At 56.1% G+C, this 15,678-nt stretch overlaps 1 protein-coding gene across 1 annotated transcript in view; it reads left to right on the top strand.

Annotated features, from left to right (window-relative positions):
• The first annotated feature begins 1,671 nt into the window (after positions 1-1,671).
• The window catches only part of ADCYAP1R1 (ADCYAP receptor type I), a 52,413-nt gene continuing 38,406 nt past the window's right edge, over positions 1,672-15,678 (top strand). Inside the window, exons 1-2 of the mRNA XM_024129497.2 lie at positions 1,672-2,126; positions 13,745-13,883. Of these exons, the coding sequence (XP_023985265.1) occupies positions 13,833-13,883 (51 nt within the window). The 5' untranslated portion in view covers positions 1,672-2,126; positions 13,745-13,832. The remainder of the gene's footprint in view (positions 2,127-13,744; positions 13,884-15,678) is intronic.

Raw genomic sequence — 15,678 nt, 5'->3', positions numbered from 1 at the left:
TTCCCAGGGACACCTGGCCTGCTGCAGGTGACTCTGATTTCCACCCTTCCTCACACTTCATGCCTCCAACGTCCCGTGCTCCGTGCTCCCCTCCTGACTCAGCGATTGTCGCAGCCCCTCCTTCCTCCTCACGACGTTTCACAGTTTACAGAGCACTTTCACACACAGCATCTCATTTGATCTTCAGATACCCGGGTTGGAGACAGATGAAAGTAGGCTCCCAGGGGTCATAGTAACAATCTAGAAAGGGGTGTACCCAGGTCCAGAGGGAAGTCCTGTCCATCTGGTGACTCTAGCAAGGCACCAGGCCCTCTTCTTTCCAGAGGGGTCTCACCCTATACTGATACAGAGAAGAACTAACATTCTCCTCCTCCAGGAAGCTTTTCTGGACTGAAAGAAATGTGATCCGTGAAGACCAACAGTGTGGTATACAGAGGGGGGCAGGGTTCACTGTGCAGTAAAGAAACATCATCAACTCACTGAGCGGACCCAGGGAACTCCTCGCATCTTTCCAGATACTTCCTTCAAGTTTTCGTTATGGAGTCCTACTCCACGCTCCAGTCCTCTCCTCCTCAGTTGGACTAGAATTCCCAAGGCAAGGCTTAAGTCTCTTTCTCTTCCCTCCTCCTCCTCGAAGCTTCCTCAACAAGGTGGCCACACCCAAAACTCAGGCCTACAGGGAGGCTGAACAATGACTTGAATAGGGAAAGACAGAGCCTGGTTGCAGAACTGTGGATGGGGGTATGGTGGGAGCCTTGGGATGCTGACACCTGGGGTAGTGACCAGAAACTGAGAGCAGGGGCAGGTGGAAGCCATGAGTTGGCTGGTGGGAGTGGGTAACTGTTCTCTGTTGGGCTTTGGCTCCACCATCAACTGGCTACATTGCCTTGACCTGTTTAGTTCCCTGCACTTAGCCTCAACTTATCCATCTGTACTAGGAGGAGGCTGAGTGGTACTACAATAACAGTAGCAATAGGAATTAATTCATTAGTGAGGAAATAAATCAGTGAAAACCTACATTGGGATGTGTGTACCATTCTTGTTTAATGCTGTTGTTAAGAGGTGGGGGGTAGGTACTATGATTCCCACGTACAGGGAAGAAGTTGAGGTTCAGAGATGCCCAGTCCCCTGCCCCAGCCCACAGAGCTAGCCCTGGCACAGCAGGGACTGAAGCCAGGCAGTCTGACTCCAGAGCACTGTCATCTTAAGTTGCTGTAGGCCGCCCCGGTAAGGCCCCCACCTCCCTTTTCTGGCCATAGAGGCGTTTTCTAGAGGATCACATTTGAAGACATCCAGGCAGGCATCCTGGAGCTAGCTGATTTTCCCAGGCCAGGGCTGTGTGGGCAAAGAAAATCCCAAGGGGAGTCTGGGACTTGCCCTGTAAGGAAGGCTTCCTGGAGGAGGAGGAGCTGGCTCAGACAGGGAATCAGGAGGACGTGGCAGGGAGAAGGCAGAGGGTTTCTCGCTCTGGGTATCTTGGGAGAGTTGAAAGGGGGCGGTGAGCCCCGGGGAAGGCCCGACGCTGAGCCCCGGAAGCCGAACTACAGACGGGAATTGTTGCCTCCGCATCCTCGCCCCCAGGTCTCCGCGCCGAAGCTCCTGCTCCCAAGTGCGACGGGCGGGGTCCCGCTCCCCCCCATCCCCGGCCTAACCCCTCCCCCGGGCGCCCATTGGCCTGTACCCCACCCCCAGCCTGCGAAGTGCGCTGGGGGAAGGCGGTGGTCTCTCGCCTCCCTCCTGCCCCCGGCCTGGCTTCGCGGCGGAGGCGGCGCCTCCCCCGCAGCCCAGACCGAGGGGCGGGAGCGCGGCGCAGGGCTGGCGAGGGCAGGCGGGGGGGCGCTGCGCTCGGGCCCCCGGCGGCGACTGACGGCGGCAGCGGCGGCTCCAGGCGAGCGCGGTCCCCGCGTGCGCACAAGCTCACTCCGCCGCGCAGGGACCCACGGATACCGGCAGCCGGCGGACACACGGACGCGGAGACCTGGGCTCGGCGCGCGCTGCTGAGAGCACACGCTCGCCGTCCTCGGGCGGCTCGGGGCGCGGACTCGCCGCTGCGCGCCCTCCGCGCGGAGTCTGCCCCGGGCCGACCCGCAACCCGCGGCCCCGCGGCGAGGCCCCGCTGTGAGCAGGTAAGGGCCGCCCCGCCACCCCTGCCCCTCTAAGCCCTGTCCGCCCTCCCCCGACTCCAGAACCTTCGCCCCTTGGGGACCGCGGAGCCCCTCCTCCAGCTCGGCTGTCTCCGTAAGCAGCGCCCTTCACCGACGGAGAGCGGGCCAGGGCCAGAGCGGGGCCAACCTCCCGAAACCTAAATGAAGCCGTCTCCCGCCGCTGCTCCCATCCTGCGCGACTGTCTGATGCCCTCCCTCTCACCCCCCCTGCCCTCCCAATATTTGGGATTGTGCTGGGGGCGACCGATCCTTGCAGCTCGCAGGGGGTGGGGTCGGCTAGCTACCTCGCGCCCCTCTTCGTGCCAGAAGGGAGGACCAGGGGCAGGGGAGGCACTGCGGCCGGAGGGACCCACAGGGACCTGTCTCCCTACTCCCAGGGCAGACGGACGCGGCTAGGCGAAGCTGGAGGGTCCCCAGGGGGCTGGGTACCGCAGTCCTCACGGGATTTGAGGGGTGGGCAAGCGATATGCTGTGTCCAGGGTGGAGTATGGGCCGGCGGAGAATGTCCCCCTGTAGTGACACCTTCGGGATTGTTCAAAAGAGTGTCGTCTCTCGGTTTCCCGCGGCGCAGAGGCGGGGGTCCAGATGCCTGGGCTTCTGCGATCCCGGGAGGAAACGCCCCACGGGGGCCCGTGGGAGAAACGCGTTGGCCTCCCCTGGCTGAAGTGGGCTCGCCTGAGATGAGACCCCTGCCCGCTGCCTTAAAGGCACAGGCTCCTGCTGCAGCTGCGGGAGGCTGGGGCCCACATCCTGGGCAGGCAGGACCTTTGCAGGTTGGGTGGGGGGTTGTCCGAAGGGGCCAGGGTGCCAATGGATGGAGCTAGACGGTCAGGGGAGAGCCCAGCCAGGAGGTGATTGTATTTCACGTGGAGATGGGAGTGGAAGCTCACCCCTGGCCTGTGCTCAGACCCCCTTTGAAAGCTGCTGGGGGAAGGATGGAGGACCCCTGCTAAATTCTCCAGATGATTTCTATGCTTTTAGTGCAAGTGCATGTCTCCTTTATCCGCTCCCCCCGCCTTCCCACACACACCAAAAGAAAATACACAGCATTTGGCTCTTCTAGTGAGCAGCGCTGCATGGGGGGCGGCTGGGGGATGGGAGGGGGCTACACAGTCGGTGGAGGGCAACCTGCCTTGGGACCCTCTTGGGCAGAGGCAGACAAGCATTGTGAAGGTCGGGCTAGAGGCTTTGAGCGGCTGTGGGCTTCTGAAGGAAGGGGATACAAAACTATGTATGGGCCTTGGTTGGGGGGCAGCAGTGCTCAGATTTTCTCAGGGGGCCAGTCTGAGTTGGTGCTGGGTGCACGTTGGGTTGGCAGAACCCCCAGTCCCCAGATGAATCTGGGGCTCCTGCTCTCCACTGACTTAGGGGAGGGCAAGCAGAGGTGCCACTCTGGACACCAGTCAAAATTTGAGTATATGAATTAGAGATAGAACACACTGGGGCAGGCCCTGTCCAGATCTTCCAAACAATTCATCAACAAGTGTGTGTGGGTGGGGTGACCAGGGAGGCGAACCCGGTGCCTTCCCTCCCCTGTGGTGGGTAGTTCACCCATGATTCTGTGTCTGGGACAAGACCGTATGATTCTGTTTGCCCCTATGTGAAGTGAGAGGGAGAGATAGAACACACTGGGGCAGGCCCTGTCCAGATCTTCCAAACAATTCATCAACAAGTGTGTGTGGGGTGACCAGGGAGGCGAACCCGGTGCCTTCCCTCCCCTGTGGTGGGTAGTTCACCCATGATTCTGTGTCTGGGACAAGACCGTATGATTCTGTTTGCCCCTATGTGAAGTGAGAGGGGTTATCTCTGGGGAGCCTCTTGAAGGACTCTTTCCTACATTCTAAGAACTAATCAGGCTAAAAGATTCATTAAGGTCCTGTTTTGTGTAAGGTTTAGGCTGGCAGGGCGTTGATCGGAGAAACACTTTGGAATACATCCTTTTTCGTGCGGCCACCCCTCTTTGCCATGCTCCTACTTTGGGACACTTCCTCAATTTGTGTTGAATAAACAAAACAAAACAAAATGGATGTTTAGAGATCAGTATCTACACCTAAGAGGCTAGGAAAGACAAGATCTAAGGCCACAAGGTGGCTTTTTTCCTGGGGATGTGGCCTCAGGTTCAGTGTCCCAGATCTCTGGCCTCTTAGGGGTGAAGATTTCATCGACCCAGGGCTGGCACTATTAAGCAGAGGACACCTTGTGCTGTCTGCCAGAGGGCAGAACCAAGGTGTGCCAAGCACAGAGCACGAGCTCAGCTCAGTGCCAGGAAGGCCTTGCTTCCCCGAGAGCTACCCAGTGTGGAGCCGACACTTGGGGTGACAGTGGGTTTCCTGTCTGGGGAGGTATGTGAACAGAGGTCCCATGCCCCAGACAGGTGGGACTAGAGGCCCTGGAACCCTTGGCCACCTCTGAATGGAGGAATCTACAAGTCCAGGGTCTGACTGGTCTGGGCCTAGTGGTCCAGCTGCTGGGCAACATGCAGGCTGGAAACTCTTCAGCTGCGGCGTGTTTGTACTGAGCCCTGGATGCCGTCAGAGACACATGGTGACAGCCACCTCCACAGTGACACACAGAGAGGGAGTGACACACTGCCGGGGCGGCATAAAGGTTTCCCATGACACCTGCCAGAGAGCTGGGGCAAACATACAACAGCAGAGCACGATATACATATGGACAGTGGGACACACCCTCTCACACAGATCTCGACACACCTGGGTACTCAGACGTCTGCCCAACGAAGATCACAAAGTCTTCCTTAATGAGCGTCCAGATGCACGTTGCATTGAGTGGAGAAAGCGTGTGTGTGTTGTTGTGCGTGAGGGTGGAATGAGGGTGGGTCGGCTTTTTCTGTAAAGGGCCAGATAGTAAATATTTTAGGCTTTGCTGGCCATACACTAAGTTGCAACTGCTTCATCCTACTGTCATAACGTAAAAGCAGCCATAGGTGATACTTATGCAAATGAGCAGGGCTATGTTCTGATCAACTTTATTTACGGACACAAATTTGAATTTCATACAATTTTCCTGTGTCATGAAGTATGAGCCTTTTAATTTTTTCCTGACCATTTGAAAATTAAAAAACATTTTTGGCTCACTGGCTGTACAAAAATAGGTGACAGGCCGGATCTGACCTGCTGGAAGGGTTTGTGAACCCCTGGGCTGTAGGTTAGCAAAGAGAAGTGGTTTAAGAGGTGGAAGAAGGGAGGGGTTTAGTCCTGGGGGCCCAAGCCGCCCTAGGGGGGGCCTTGGATATTTCCCTTCACCTTGCCTGGAGCTCAGGGTGCCCATCTATTTAATGCCTGGCCTCAGCATCCTACCTTAGACAGGCCTCTGCTGTGTTCATGTGATAAATCTCCTGCACTAAGGACACCCAGAGACAACATTCATGTCTGAAAATGAAAGGACATCGCGTCGCTGAGCTCACCAAACAGGTCCTGAGCCCCCATTCCCATTCACCTCTTTGGCCAGGGGCATGCCCATCTCCACCAGGAGGAAAACCTCAGGGAAACCTGGACATGCCCCTTGTTCCCAGACAGGCTTCAAACTCGCGAAGAGAAGGACAAGACCTGAAACAGCTGAGGCAGGAGTAAGGGGCTCCTCATCTAGGGCTGGTAGTTCTCAGAGGAGGGTGAGGCCAGTGGAGGTGGGTGCAGCCAGGGTGGGCTTCCTGGAGGTGGTGATAGGAGGTTGGATTGGCCTTGTGGAATATCTGGACGTTCTCATCCCAGCTCCAGGTATTGCTTTAGCTGTCACCTTTCCCCTGTGAAAAATGAGCATCAGAGAAGGGTGGCTGAGACAAAAAAATAAACATACAGTTCCTTTGCGGGCACTTCCTATGTGCCAGTTTCTGATTTAAGGTCGTGTGGTGAATCGGGTCCTGCCTTTGGTTTCTTTCTATCCCACCTGTCCCCCTCTGACATTTGTTTCCTGCCATTTCCCCAGAGGGGTGGGCCAGGGAGACTTTCTTTTCCCACTTGCCCAAGCCTCTGGATTCTGTCCCCCACTTTCCATTCCAGCTGCCTTTCCCTGCCCAGGCCCCCATCACCTCTACCCTGAATCCAGGATAGGTTTTCTGCCTGAGCTTTTCTCCTTCCACTCAGCTCACCAGCCTTCTGAGGAATACTCCCTAAATGGGAAGCTTAGCACTTCACTGCCCTGCTTAACACTCTTCAGTGCCTGCAGCCCTCTCGCGTGGAACAAGGCTGCAGTGTCCCTGGCATCCGCAGACTAGCACCAGCCTTCCACCCTCTCATCCACCCCTAACTCCTGGTATCTTGCTGGGTCCCTCGACACCCCGCCTTCACCTTCCTAAACCCGTCCACCCGGCACTCCTCAGGGTTTGAGGGTCCCCACCGCATGCTCTACTGTGCCAGGTGCCAGGGCACCTGCCAGTCAGAGCTGGCCTGCCCTTCCAGGGACTCACAGCTACTCTGGAGGGACTGCTGGCTAGCAGGGGTCAGCGCAGGTGGCAGTGCTCTCCCTCCCACCTTGCCCCAGCCTCACCCCCCGCCTGGGAGGTGCTAAGTAAACTATCCACAAACCAGAGCCTGCTTCCTGTGCCCTCCCTCCCGCCCTCTCCCCACACACCTCTCACTGCCTTCCATCACGCCCCGTCCCTCCTTTCCCCTTTCTGGTATCTTCTGTTTCCTCCTTCCCATTCTTCTCCCCTCATCCTCTTTCAGGCCCTGGCGGGCTGTCCCAGGCAGAGGACTCCCAGGACCCCTCCAGGACAGGAGATGTGCCTGAACTAGCCAGTGTGGAAGGGCTTTGCAACGTGACCTTGGGAAAGGCTCTGGGTCTCTTTGGGCCTCAAACCCTCGCCCGTGAAATGGGATATTACTACCCGTGTGCAGGTGTGCCCAGCCTTTCCCTACCCTGAGCCCAGGTTCCCTACGTGTAAAATGCAGGGCCTGGGTGGAATCATCGTAGGCCTTCCAGGGACCTGGCTTCTGTCACCTGCTGTGCACAGGACTCCGGGGACCAGGCTTTGAAAGGGGAACGTTTGAACATCAAAGAGGAACGTCAGTGTTAATGATTAATCCATTGATTGCCAGAACACCCCTCACTCCGGCATTGGACGCTGACCTTTATCAGCTCTGACCTTACTGAGGAGGAAAGAGGTTCTTGTTTCCCAGAAAGAAGTTAAGTTCCCTCCCTTTGAGGGGTGAGTTGGGGGGGCAGTGTTTCATCTTTCAGGCTCCCCTCTCTGGTCCTCTGTACTAGGAAGGCGAGGAGGAAGTGGGAGGTGGGTGTTGCTCAGGTTTCGTTAATAAAGGGAGCATGTGTAGGGCAAGGGAGGTGAACGATCCACCTTCCCTGGGTCATCTTTGGTGTGGTGTCCGGGCTTGGCACTGCCCCACGATGGAGAGGGATGCTGAACGGCCAGAGGAGTCCAATAGGAGATGCCTCAGCTCCATGAGGGCAGAAGAGGGACCCAGGGCTGTGTGGCCCCATGGAGAGGAGGAGTGAGATGCTGCCCTCCCACTGTGGGGGGCTCCCAGGAGGCAAAGGAGCCTGTGCTGCTCACGGCTGGCCTGGAAGGGTGCAGTGGAGAGACATCAAAGCTTCCCCGAGGGCCCTGGACTAGCTGCTGGAGAGGGGTGAGCACCCCAGCCCAGGAGCTGGACCACTCTCAGCTGGGGGGCTGCAGAAAGGGTCCTGCAGGGTGTGGGGCAGTGTGGGGGGTGGCTGCAGGGTCTCCGAGTCCCCTCCCACTGCACGCGGAAAGTCAGAGCCCAGTGAGTCACCGCTGGCTCCGGTGTGCTGACTGATGACGCCGTCTTCCTGCGTGCCTGGCGCAGTGGCTCGCCGGAGGACACAGCTGTTCTTTCTGTTCCTGCCCCAGGCCAGTCGCTGGACTTATGGGGCCTGAGGAGGGCAGGTCCTCCCAAGTCTGTAAGGGGGACATGTGCGTTCCCACCCACCAGGTAGGGCTCCAGGACTCTCTCCTGTGTGACCTTGGGAAGTGTCTCCCCCCGCCCCCGCCTGGCCTCAGTTTCCCCACAGGAAACTCAGTACTGTGGGGGAGGTGACCTTTAAAGTCCATTTCAGGTCTGAAATGCTGTGTCTGTAATTCACTCTTCTTAAGGAGGGTGCTTCAGATATAGAAGTGTGGGCAGAGGGGTAGCAGAGGGCCTGGCCAGTCCCCAGGGATGTGAGAGGGTACTAATAGGGTACCAGTGGACTCTGAGCTGGTCTTCCTTTTACAGATAACAGAGTGGCAGGAGCCTAGGGACGGAGTGCACAAGCTTTGGAGCCAGGCTGCTTCGGTTCACTTCCCAGCTCTACCGCATGCTTGCTGTGTGTCCTTGGGGAAGTTGCTTAGCCTTTCTGTGCCTCAGTCGCCTCAGCTATAGAATGAGGATAATGCTAGGAAAGACTGCCTGGGTTTGGGGCAGGTGAAATGAGTTGATGCATATTGATTGTTTGGAAGAGTGCCTGACATGTACCAAGTGGTTAATAAACGTTAGCCATTAGCAAATAAAAGTGCAGCAGGCCTGATGTTCCTATTTTGAATATGACAGAGGGCTTATGGTGGTGGAGGTGGCAGCAGGAAGGTGAAAAAACCTGAACACAAAGTGGTAAGATAATAATAATAGTTAACACATGTACAGCCCTTATTGGGAGCCAGGCTATACTCCGCTCTCCATAGTTTACTTATATCAATTGGTTGATGCCTTCCAGTAACATCTATGAAGTAGGTATTACTGTTATTCCATTTTCACATATAATTGAATTGAGGCACAGAAAAGTTAAGTGGCTTCCCTGAGGTTTTTAAGCTTAAAACCCTAGCAAAATGGTTCACGAGTCCACCACACTAAATGCCAGGAGGTAGTTTAATTGTCCTCAGATTAGTTGCAAAAGCCATTTTATCCCAGCAGAGCCTGGACCCAAGAGAGAGCACCTGGGAATATCAGCGACCAGGTCATGCAGAGCCACATGCGTGGCTGGGCTGAAAGAGCCCAGCATCCATCCTCAGGGAGGGGAGAGTCCAACCCCAGGCTGCAGTGGCCAGGCCTGGCCCTTAGGAGGGTCACTGGCAGCTTGGGGGAGTCCAGAGGAGAGAGGCAGCTGGGACAGGGCGCAGGGGACGGGGCTGGGAGTGGCTGACCCAGGGGACACATCTCAAAGTGCTTTCCTGGGACAGAGGAGCCAGGCATGTGGTCCAGAGGAATATGAGGTTTGGGACAGGTGGCCTCAGACCGTAAACTCTGAGCATTGTCCCGCAGGGGCTGTGCCCAGTGGCCTCGGGGTGGGGGTCAGGAGAGAAGAGGTGGGGGCTGAGTTCACCATCCTGGAGAGGCTGCAGGAGGTCGTCCCTGAGGTTTCCAGCTGAGGTCGGGAGTGGGAAGGTCAAGGCCTGGGAGCTCCCAGCTTTCGTCTTTCCACCTCACGGCTAGTGAGTGTCTGTGTCCTGTTGGGCAGAGGCTGGACTGTAGTTGGGGAAGGTGAACAAGGGGGGGCAAAAGTGGGAATCAGGAACCCGGGTCTAGTGCCAGAGGAGGCCTCGTGTTGAGAGTACCCCAGCCCCTCCACCCTGCGGCACTGGGCTGGGGGCACGCCGCTCTCCTGGTTCACCGCGTTGTCTGAGCAGCCTGGTGACAAAGCAGAGAGCGGGGGGATGGTTAGGCGGGGGCCTCTGCTTGCTCCAGCTCGTTTTTAATCCACTGCAGGGATAAGCATCCCGCAAGTCTGGGCATCGTGTGTGTGTGTGTGTGTGTGTGTGTGTGTGTGTGTGTGTGTGTGTGTGTGTGTGTGTGTGTGTGTGTGTCTCCACACATGCTCATATGTGTGTGTACCCCCAAGTCTGGGCATCGTGTGTGTGTGTGTGTGTGTCTGTCTGTCTCCGCACACACACATTGTGTGTGTACCTGTAACCACATCTGAATCCAAATAAATCTAACTGCCGCTGAATATCTGAATGCCTTTGCAGAATGAGTGTGTGTATGATTATATGCATCAATAATCTGATAAACATATGTGAAGATCTAAATCGCTGTGTGATGCATCTGCACATACCTCTGCGCTGTGCTCTGAGTGTGCCTCTGTATTTCTGTGAAGGTGTGTGGAGTTGTCTCTCAGTCCCTGAAGGAGTCTCCACTTTTGTGTATTCCTGTGTGTACCCCCAAGTCTGGGCCCCGTGTGTGTGTGTGTGTGTGTCTGTCTGTCTCCGCACACACACATTGTGTGTGTACCTGTAACCACATCTGAATCCAAATAAATCTAACTGCCGCTGAATATCTGAATGCCTTTGCAGAATGAGTGTGTGTATTGTGTGTCTGTCTGTCTGTCTGTCTCCGCACATGCTCATATGTGTGTGTACCTGTAACCACATCTGAATCCAAATAAATCTAACTGCCGCTGAATATCTGAATGCCTTTGCAGAATGAGTGTGTGTATGATTATATGCATCAATAATCTGATAAACATATGTGAAGATCTAAATCGCTGTGTGATGCATCTGCACATACCTCTGCGCTGTGCTCTGAGTGTGCCTCTGTATTTCTGTGAAGGTGTGTGGAGTTGTCTCTCAGTCCCTGAAGGAGTCTCCACTTTTGTGTATTCCACACATGGGTGTTTGTATTGATGCCTTCAGGTGTGTGCCCTGGGGATAAATGTCTCTCTCTGTGGAGTTGACGTGTCTTTATGCTCTTCTCTGTAGACCTGTTTCTGTGTGTGTGTGTGTGTGTGTGTGTGTATGTGTGTGTGTGTGTGTGTCAGGGAGAGAGAGAGAAAGTGAGACCGCCAGTCCTCAAAACACAAACTCCTTCTCTGCTTGCCCGCTGCCACCCGCTTGCCCTCCAGAGCACCCCCAGCTGGGCAAGCCACTAGCTCTCCCAGGCCAGCTCTCTTGGTTCTAATAAGTTAAGGTTAAAATGGAGGCTTTATAATCCTGTCTGTACATGAGAAGAGCTTAAACAACACTGATACCCAGGCCCCAGCCCAAGGCATTCCGACTTAGTTGGGCAGGGGTATTTTTAAACACTCCTCAGCGGTTGTGCTGAGCAGCCCGTGTTGAGGACTGTGTTAAGAGGTCAGAGCTCATCTTGTGTCCCGGGTCAGGGCTCGGGGGAGGAGGCCGTGAGTCTCCATTTGTGGGGACCCAGTCCTGAAGGAAGGGGGTAGTGCGCTTGCCATCTCAGGGGGCCCTGAGCACTCCTCCCTCTTCCCAGGCCTCTTCCTCCAGGAAGCTTGCTTTGTGTCCCAGGGCCGAGGTCTCTCCCAAGAGATGTGTTTCTGGTGGCACGTTGCTGGGAGTAAAAGGGGGACGGCCTCCAGGAAGGGGCACCGTGTGTCCACTTACAGACACAGGCCATGCACCCATTTCCCTCCTCTGGCTTTGTCTGGGCCCAGCTGGCTGTGAGGCAGGCCAAGGAGGGAGCTGAGATGGTGAGTCACCTTCCTCTCGGCTAAAAAGGCTGAGACCTGCAGAAGCAAGGGTCTTGACTGTGGCCAAGTGCTGAGGCCAGAACCCAGGCCCAGGCTACAGGCTGTGTGGCTGCTTTCGCCCCTGCCAGGAGGGTCGAGGGAGGTGCTGGGGGCACCCAGGATTGTCCTGGGTGGAAGCCTCCCTGACCCCAGTCCCCACCAGGCCTTGGCTTGACATTGTCCTACGTGCAGGAGAATCAATCCAGGTCTCGGAGGCCTTCTGCCTTAGTAGCTTCTCTAGGCCCTCAGTCTTTAGCGTCTGCTGAGAAGCTGTGGGCCCGGCCTTCCTCTCTTGCAGCCGGGTGGGTAGGGAGCACCAGCTCTCTGCAGACAGGGCCTTGGCCTCCCCAGGGATAGGGGAGATGACCGACCCCCCTGTGGACCACTGGTGTCACATCATGCCAGAGGCAGCCTGTGGCCACCAGGTGTATGGAAGGTCCTGGGAGTGGGTACAGAGGCTGAAGCCTGTGCTTGGGGTGCCCAAGGTGCTGAGGCCAGTGCTTCCCCAGCCTGCCCAGTCTTTCCTGACCCCTGGGGGAGAGGCTGGGCCGGCATCCCCATGGTACCCCCTGGGCTTCTCAGAGCATCTCTTGGGGATACCAAAGCCTCCCTCAGTATTTCCAAGCGGGCGCCAAAAAGGCAGAGCAGTGGGTAGATAAAACGGACCCCCTTTTCCTTGAACCTTCCTGCGGCTGGTTTTCTTTCTCCTTTTCGGCTGCTCGTTTGTCACCAGATTGAGCTTGGAGAGGCCAAGGGGAGCTTGTTGAGGCAAGGAGAGAGGGAGGGAGGCGTAGGAGGCAGCCACTGGGGGCACAAAGGGCCCCAGGGTACTGGCTGCTCTGCCCATTGATGGGGGGGGGTGTAAGTGTGTAAGGACTCATGGTTGGGATGCAGCCACCATGGGCCGCTTAAACCAGGCACCTGTGGGTTAGTGGTGGCCCTGACATGGGCGTACTCAATCTTTTTAATAATAATAGTAGCAAAAAATTTTAATTATTGTATAGTATTTCAGTGTATGGTTATGCAGGGGCCTATTAACAGTGCCTGCTCGATGGATGGTTGGCTGCCGCATTTTTTGCTGTTGATGCTATTTTAAATGATGTTGCAGTGAATATCCTTGCATATGCTTCTTTCTGTATAAGCACAAATATCTCTCTAGGATAGATACCCAGATGCAGAATTGCTGGCTTGCAGGGAATATGTGTTAATGATAAGTTTTAGAAGCCGACCGGACTCTTCCTCTGGGCATGTGCTGGGGCTCCCTCAGGCTCGTCACTCGACTGCCCGTGCCCTTTCTGGTCCTTAGTAGCAACTCGGGCCTCAGAACCACAGGAGCTCTGCGGGGAAGGTCCTCGAGGTCCGGGCATATCCTCCTTAGTAGTCCCTCTTTTTGTCTGTTGCATTGGTAAAGGCTTTATCCTGGAGGCCAAGTGGGCTGAGGCAGGGTGAAAGGAGGCTATGTTTGTTGGGGACCAGGCTTGGCTGCTGGAACAAAGCGGCCCTGTATGAGTGAGTGAGTTAGAGAGAAGGGCACGTAGCATCCTGAAGCTAGGTATGCCGTCAGACTGGCTCAGCGCCGCGGGTGCACTCAGTCATCCTGGCTCCTTTTGGTGTGTCGCTCCCCGCCTCTCGGTGTTGTCCTGGCTGCTCTGTCCAGCCTGGGTCTGGCATCGGGGAGGGGGAAAGAGCAGCAGGGGTGAGCACGCGATGCCTTAGGGACAGGTGGTGCATAGGTGGCACGTGTCACTGTCACCCACCTTCCATAGGTGGGAAATTCATCATATGCCCGCACCTGAGAGCAAGAGGGACCTGGAAGTGTCCTCTCCAGGTGGGCACGCATGCGCCAGCTGAAACTCTCTTCCTGTGGAGGGAGATTTGGGGACACAGTCACCTGCTGCAGAGGAGAAAGCCATTCAGACCATTCTTGTAGTCCGACGGCGCCCGAGCCAGCGTGTTCCCTGCTGTATCACCAGTGCCTAGTAGTGAGTAGGCACTCAGCAGATGCTTGTGGGATAGAAGAATAAAGAACAGCACAAAGGCATGGAGGGGGGTTACCCTTGGAGGCTTTGCTGCAGGTAGGGGTGGGGGGCTGTCGCCGCCCCTCTTATGACGCTGGACCCGCAGGATTCATGCCTTTCCTTTCTTTCTAGCCTGTAGATACCTGGGGCTGAGCGGCAGCTGCTGTGAGTGAGAGGCGGACAGCGCTGGCCTGAGCCTCCTTCTGGGCTGAGAAGCATCATGGCCAGCGTCGTACAGGCCTCCCTGGCTGCCCTGCTTCTGCTGCCTATGGTAAGGGCCCAGGACCCTCCCCTCCATGACCAGCTGGAGCCACAGGCTCACCTGAGCTCCCACCCCAGATAACCTGTGTCTTTTGTGTACTATCAGCCAAGCTCAATTCACATGGCTGGTATCTCTGCCAGCACGCCCCTGGACCATCTGGCACTTTTGTGTGAACTAAAAAAGGTGCCCCTTCCTCAAGACCCTGTACCGATTTGACCAGAAATTGTTACATAATTTACAAATCTATTATGATAGTAACATATGCGGCAGCCTTTAGAGTTGTGCAGTACACAACCTGCTCAACTGTATGCAGGGGCCCTCGTCAAGGCTGCAGAAGGCACTTGTGATCCTGGTCCCCAGCTCACTAGTCTCTGGCAGGTTAGAGCTCAGAAGGCTGCTCTCTGCTCATGTCTCTGAGCAAGAGGTATGGGGTGCAGGGTTCCCAGGCATTGGCCCCTGCCCCTCAACCTGGGAATTCTGACCAGCATGGATGCAGCCGTCTTCAGAGCCCTGGATGCCAGTCCTGCCTCTGCCCTGCCTTACTGTGTGACCACAGACAAGTTCATCCCTTTCCGTGCACATCTGTGAACAATCAGAGCTAGACTGGATCCCTGAGCACTGCTCTCGGCAGCTTGGGATGCCTTGTGCCTGCCTCCACACTCGCCAGCATCCCCTTATGGAACCATCCCTGCCCTGGAGTTTTTGTTTTTGTTTTTTATTTTTGTGCGGTACACGGGCCTCTCACTGTTGTGGCCTCTCCCGTTGCGGAGCACAGGCTCCGGACGCGCAGGCCCAGCGGCCATGGCTCACGGGCCCAGCCGCTCCACGGCATGTAGGATCTTCCCGGACCGGGGCACGAACCCGTGTCCCCTGCATCGGCAGGCGGACTCTCAACCACTGCGCCACCAGGGAAGCCCTGCCCTGGAGTTTTGAGTTGAAGTGACAACATTAGGATGCAGCTGTCGTGATAGCATCCGTGGGCCTTGAAGTTACTTGGTCCTACACTTAAATCCAGTATCTGCCACTAACCAGCCGTGTGACCTTGGGCAGGAGTTTCTAAACTTCTCTGAGCCTCAGTTCCCTCCTTTGTCACATGGGGCAGGAGTACATGAGAGTGGCTACAAAGCCCCACAGAATGCTACCACCGTCCTTCACCTGCAGCTCCCGGGCCCCCAGAGGAGAGAGAGGATGAGCTCTCTCAGCCCCTCCTCTCTCTCACCCCCTGCTTGCTCCCCTAAAGTGCACTTGTAGCCCTGTGGTCCCTGGAGCTGGACTGCATGGGTTTGAATCCTGGCTGTAGAGTCTACTACACTGTGTGACCCTGAGCAAGTTTCGTAACGTCTCTGCGCTTAAGTTTCACATCTGTAGAATGGGAAACGATAAAAATAGTGCCCGCTTTGTAGTACTCTTTTTTTTTTTTTTGTGGTATGCGGGCCTTCCCTTGCTGCGGCCTCTCCCGTTGCGGAGCACAGGCTCCGGACGCGCAGGCTCAGCGGCCATGGCTCACGGGCCCAGCGGCTCCGCGGCACGTCAGAGGATGAGCTCTCTCAGCCCCTCCTCTCTCTCACCCCCTGCTTGCTCCCCTAAAGTGCACTTGTAGCCCTGTGGTCCCTGGAGCTGGACTGCATGGGTTTGAATCCTGGCTGTAGAGTCTACTACACTGTGTGACCCTGAGCAAGTTTCGTAACGTCTCTGCGCTTAAGTTTCACATCTGTAGAATGGGAAATGATAAAAATAGTGCCCGCTTTGTAGTACTCTTTTTTTTTTTTTTTTTTTTTTTTGTGGTATGCGGGCCTTCCCCTGC

This window comes from Physeter macrocephalus, chromosome 5 (assembly GCF_002837175.3).
Source record: "Physeter macrocephalus isolate SW-GA chromosome 5, ASM283717v5, whole genome shotgun sequence".
Taxonomy (NCBI): Eukaryota; Metazoa; Chordata; class Mammalia; order Artiodactyla; family Physeteridae; genus Physeter; species Physeter macrocephalus.
The sequence above is the reverse complement of the archived record's forward strand: the minus strand, read 5'-3'. Positions and strand labels throughout refer to the sequence as shown.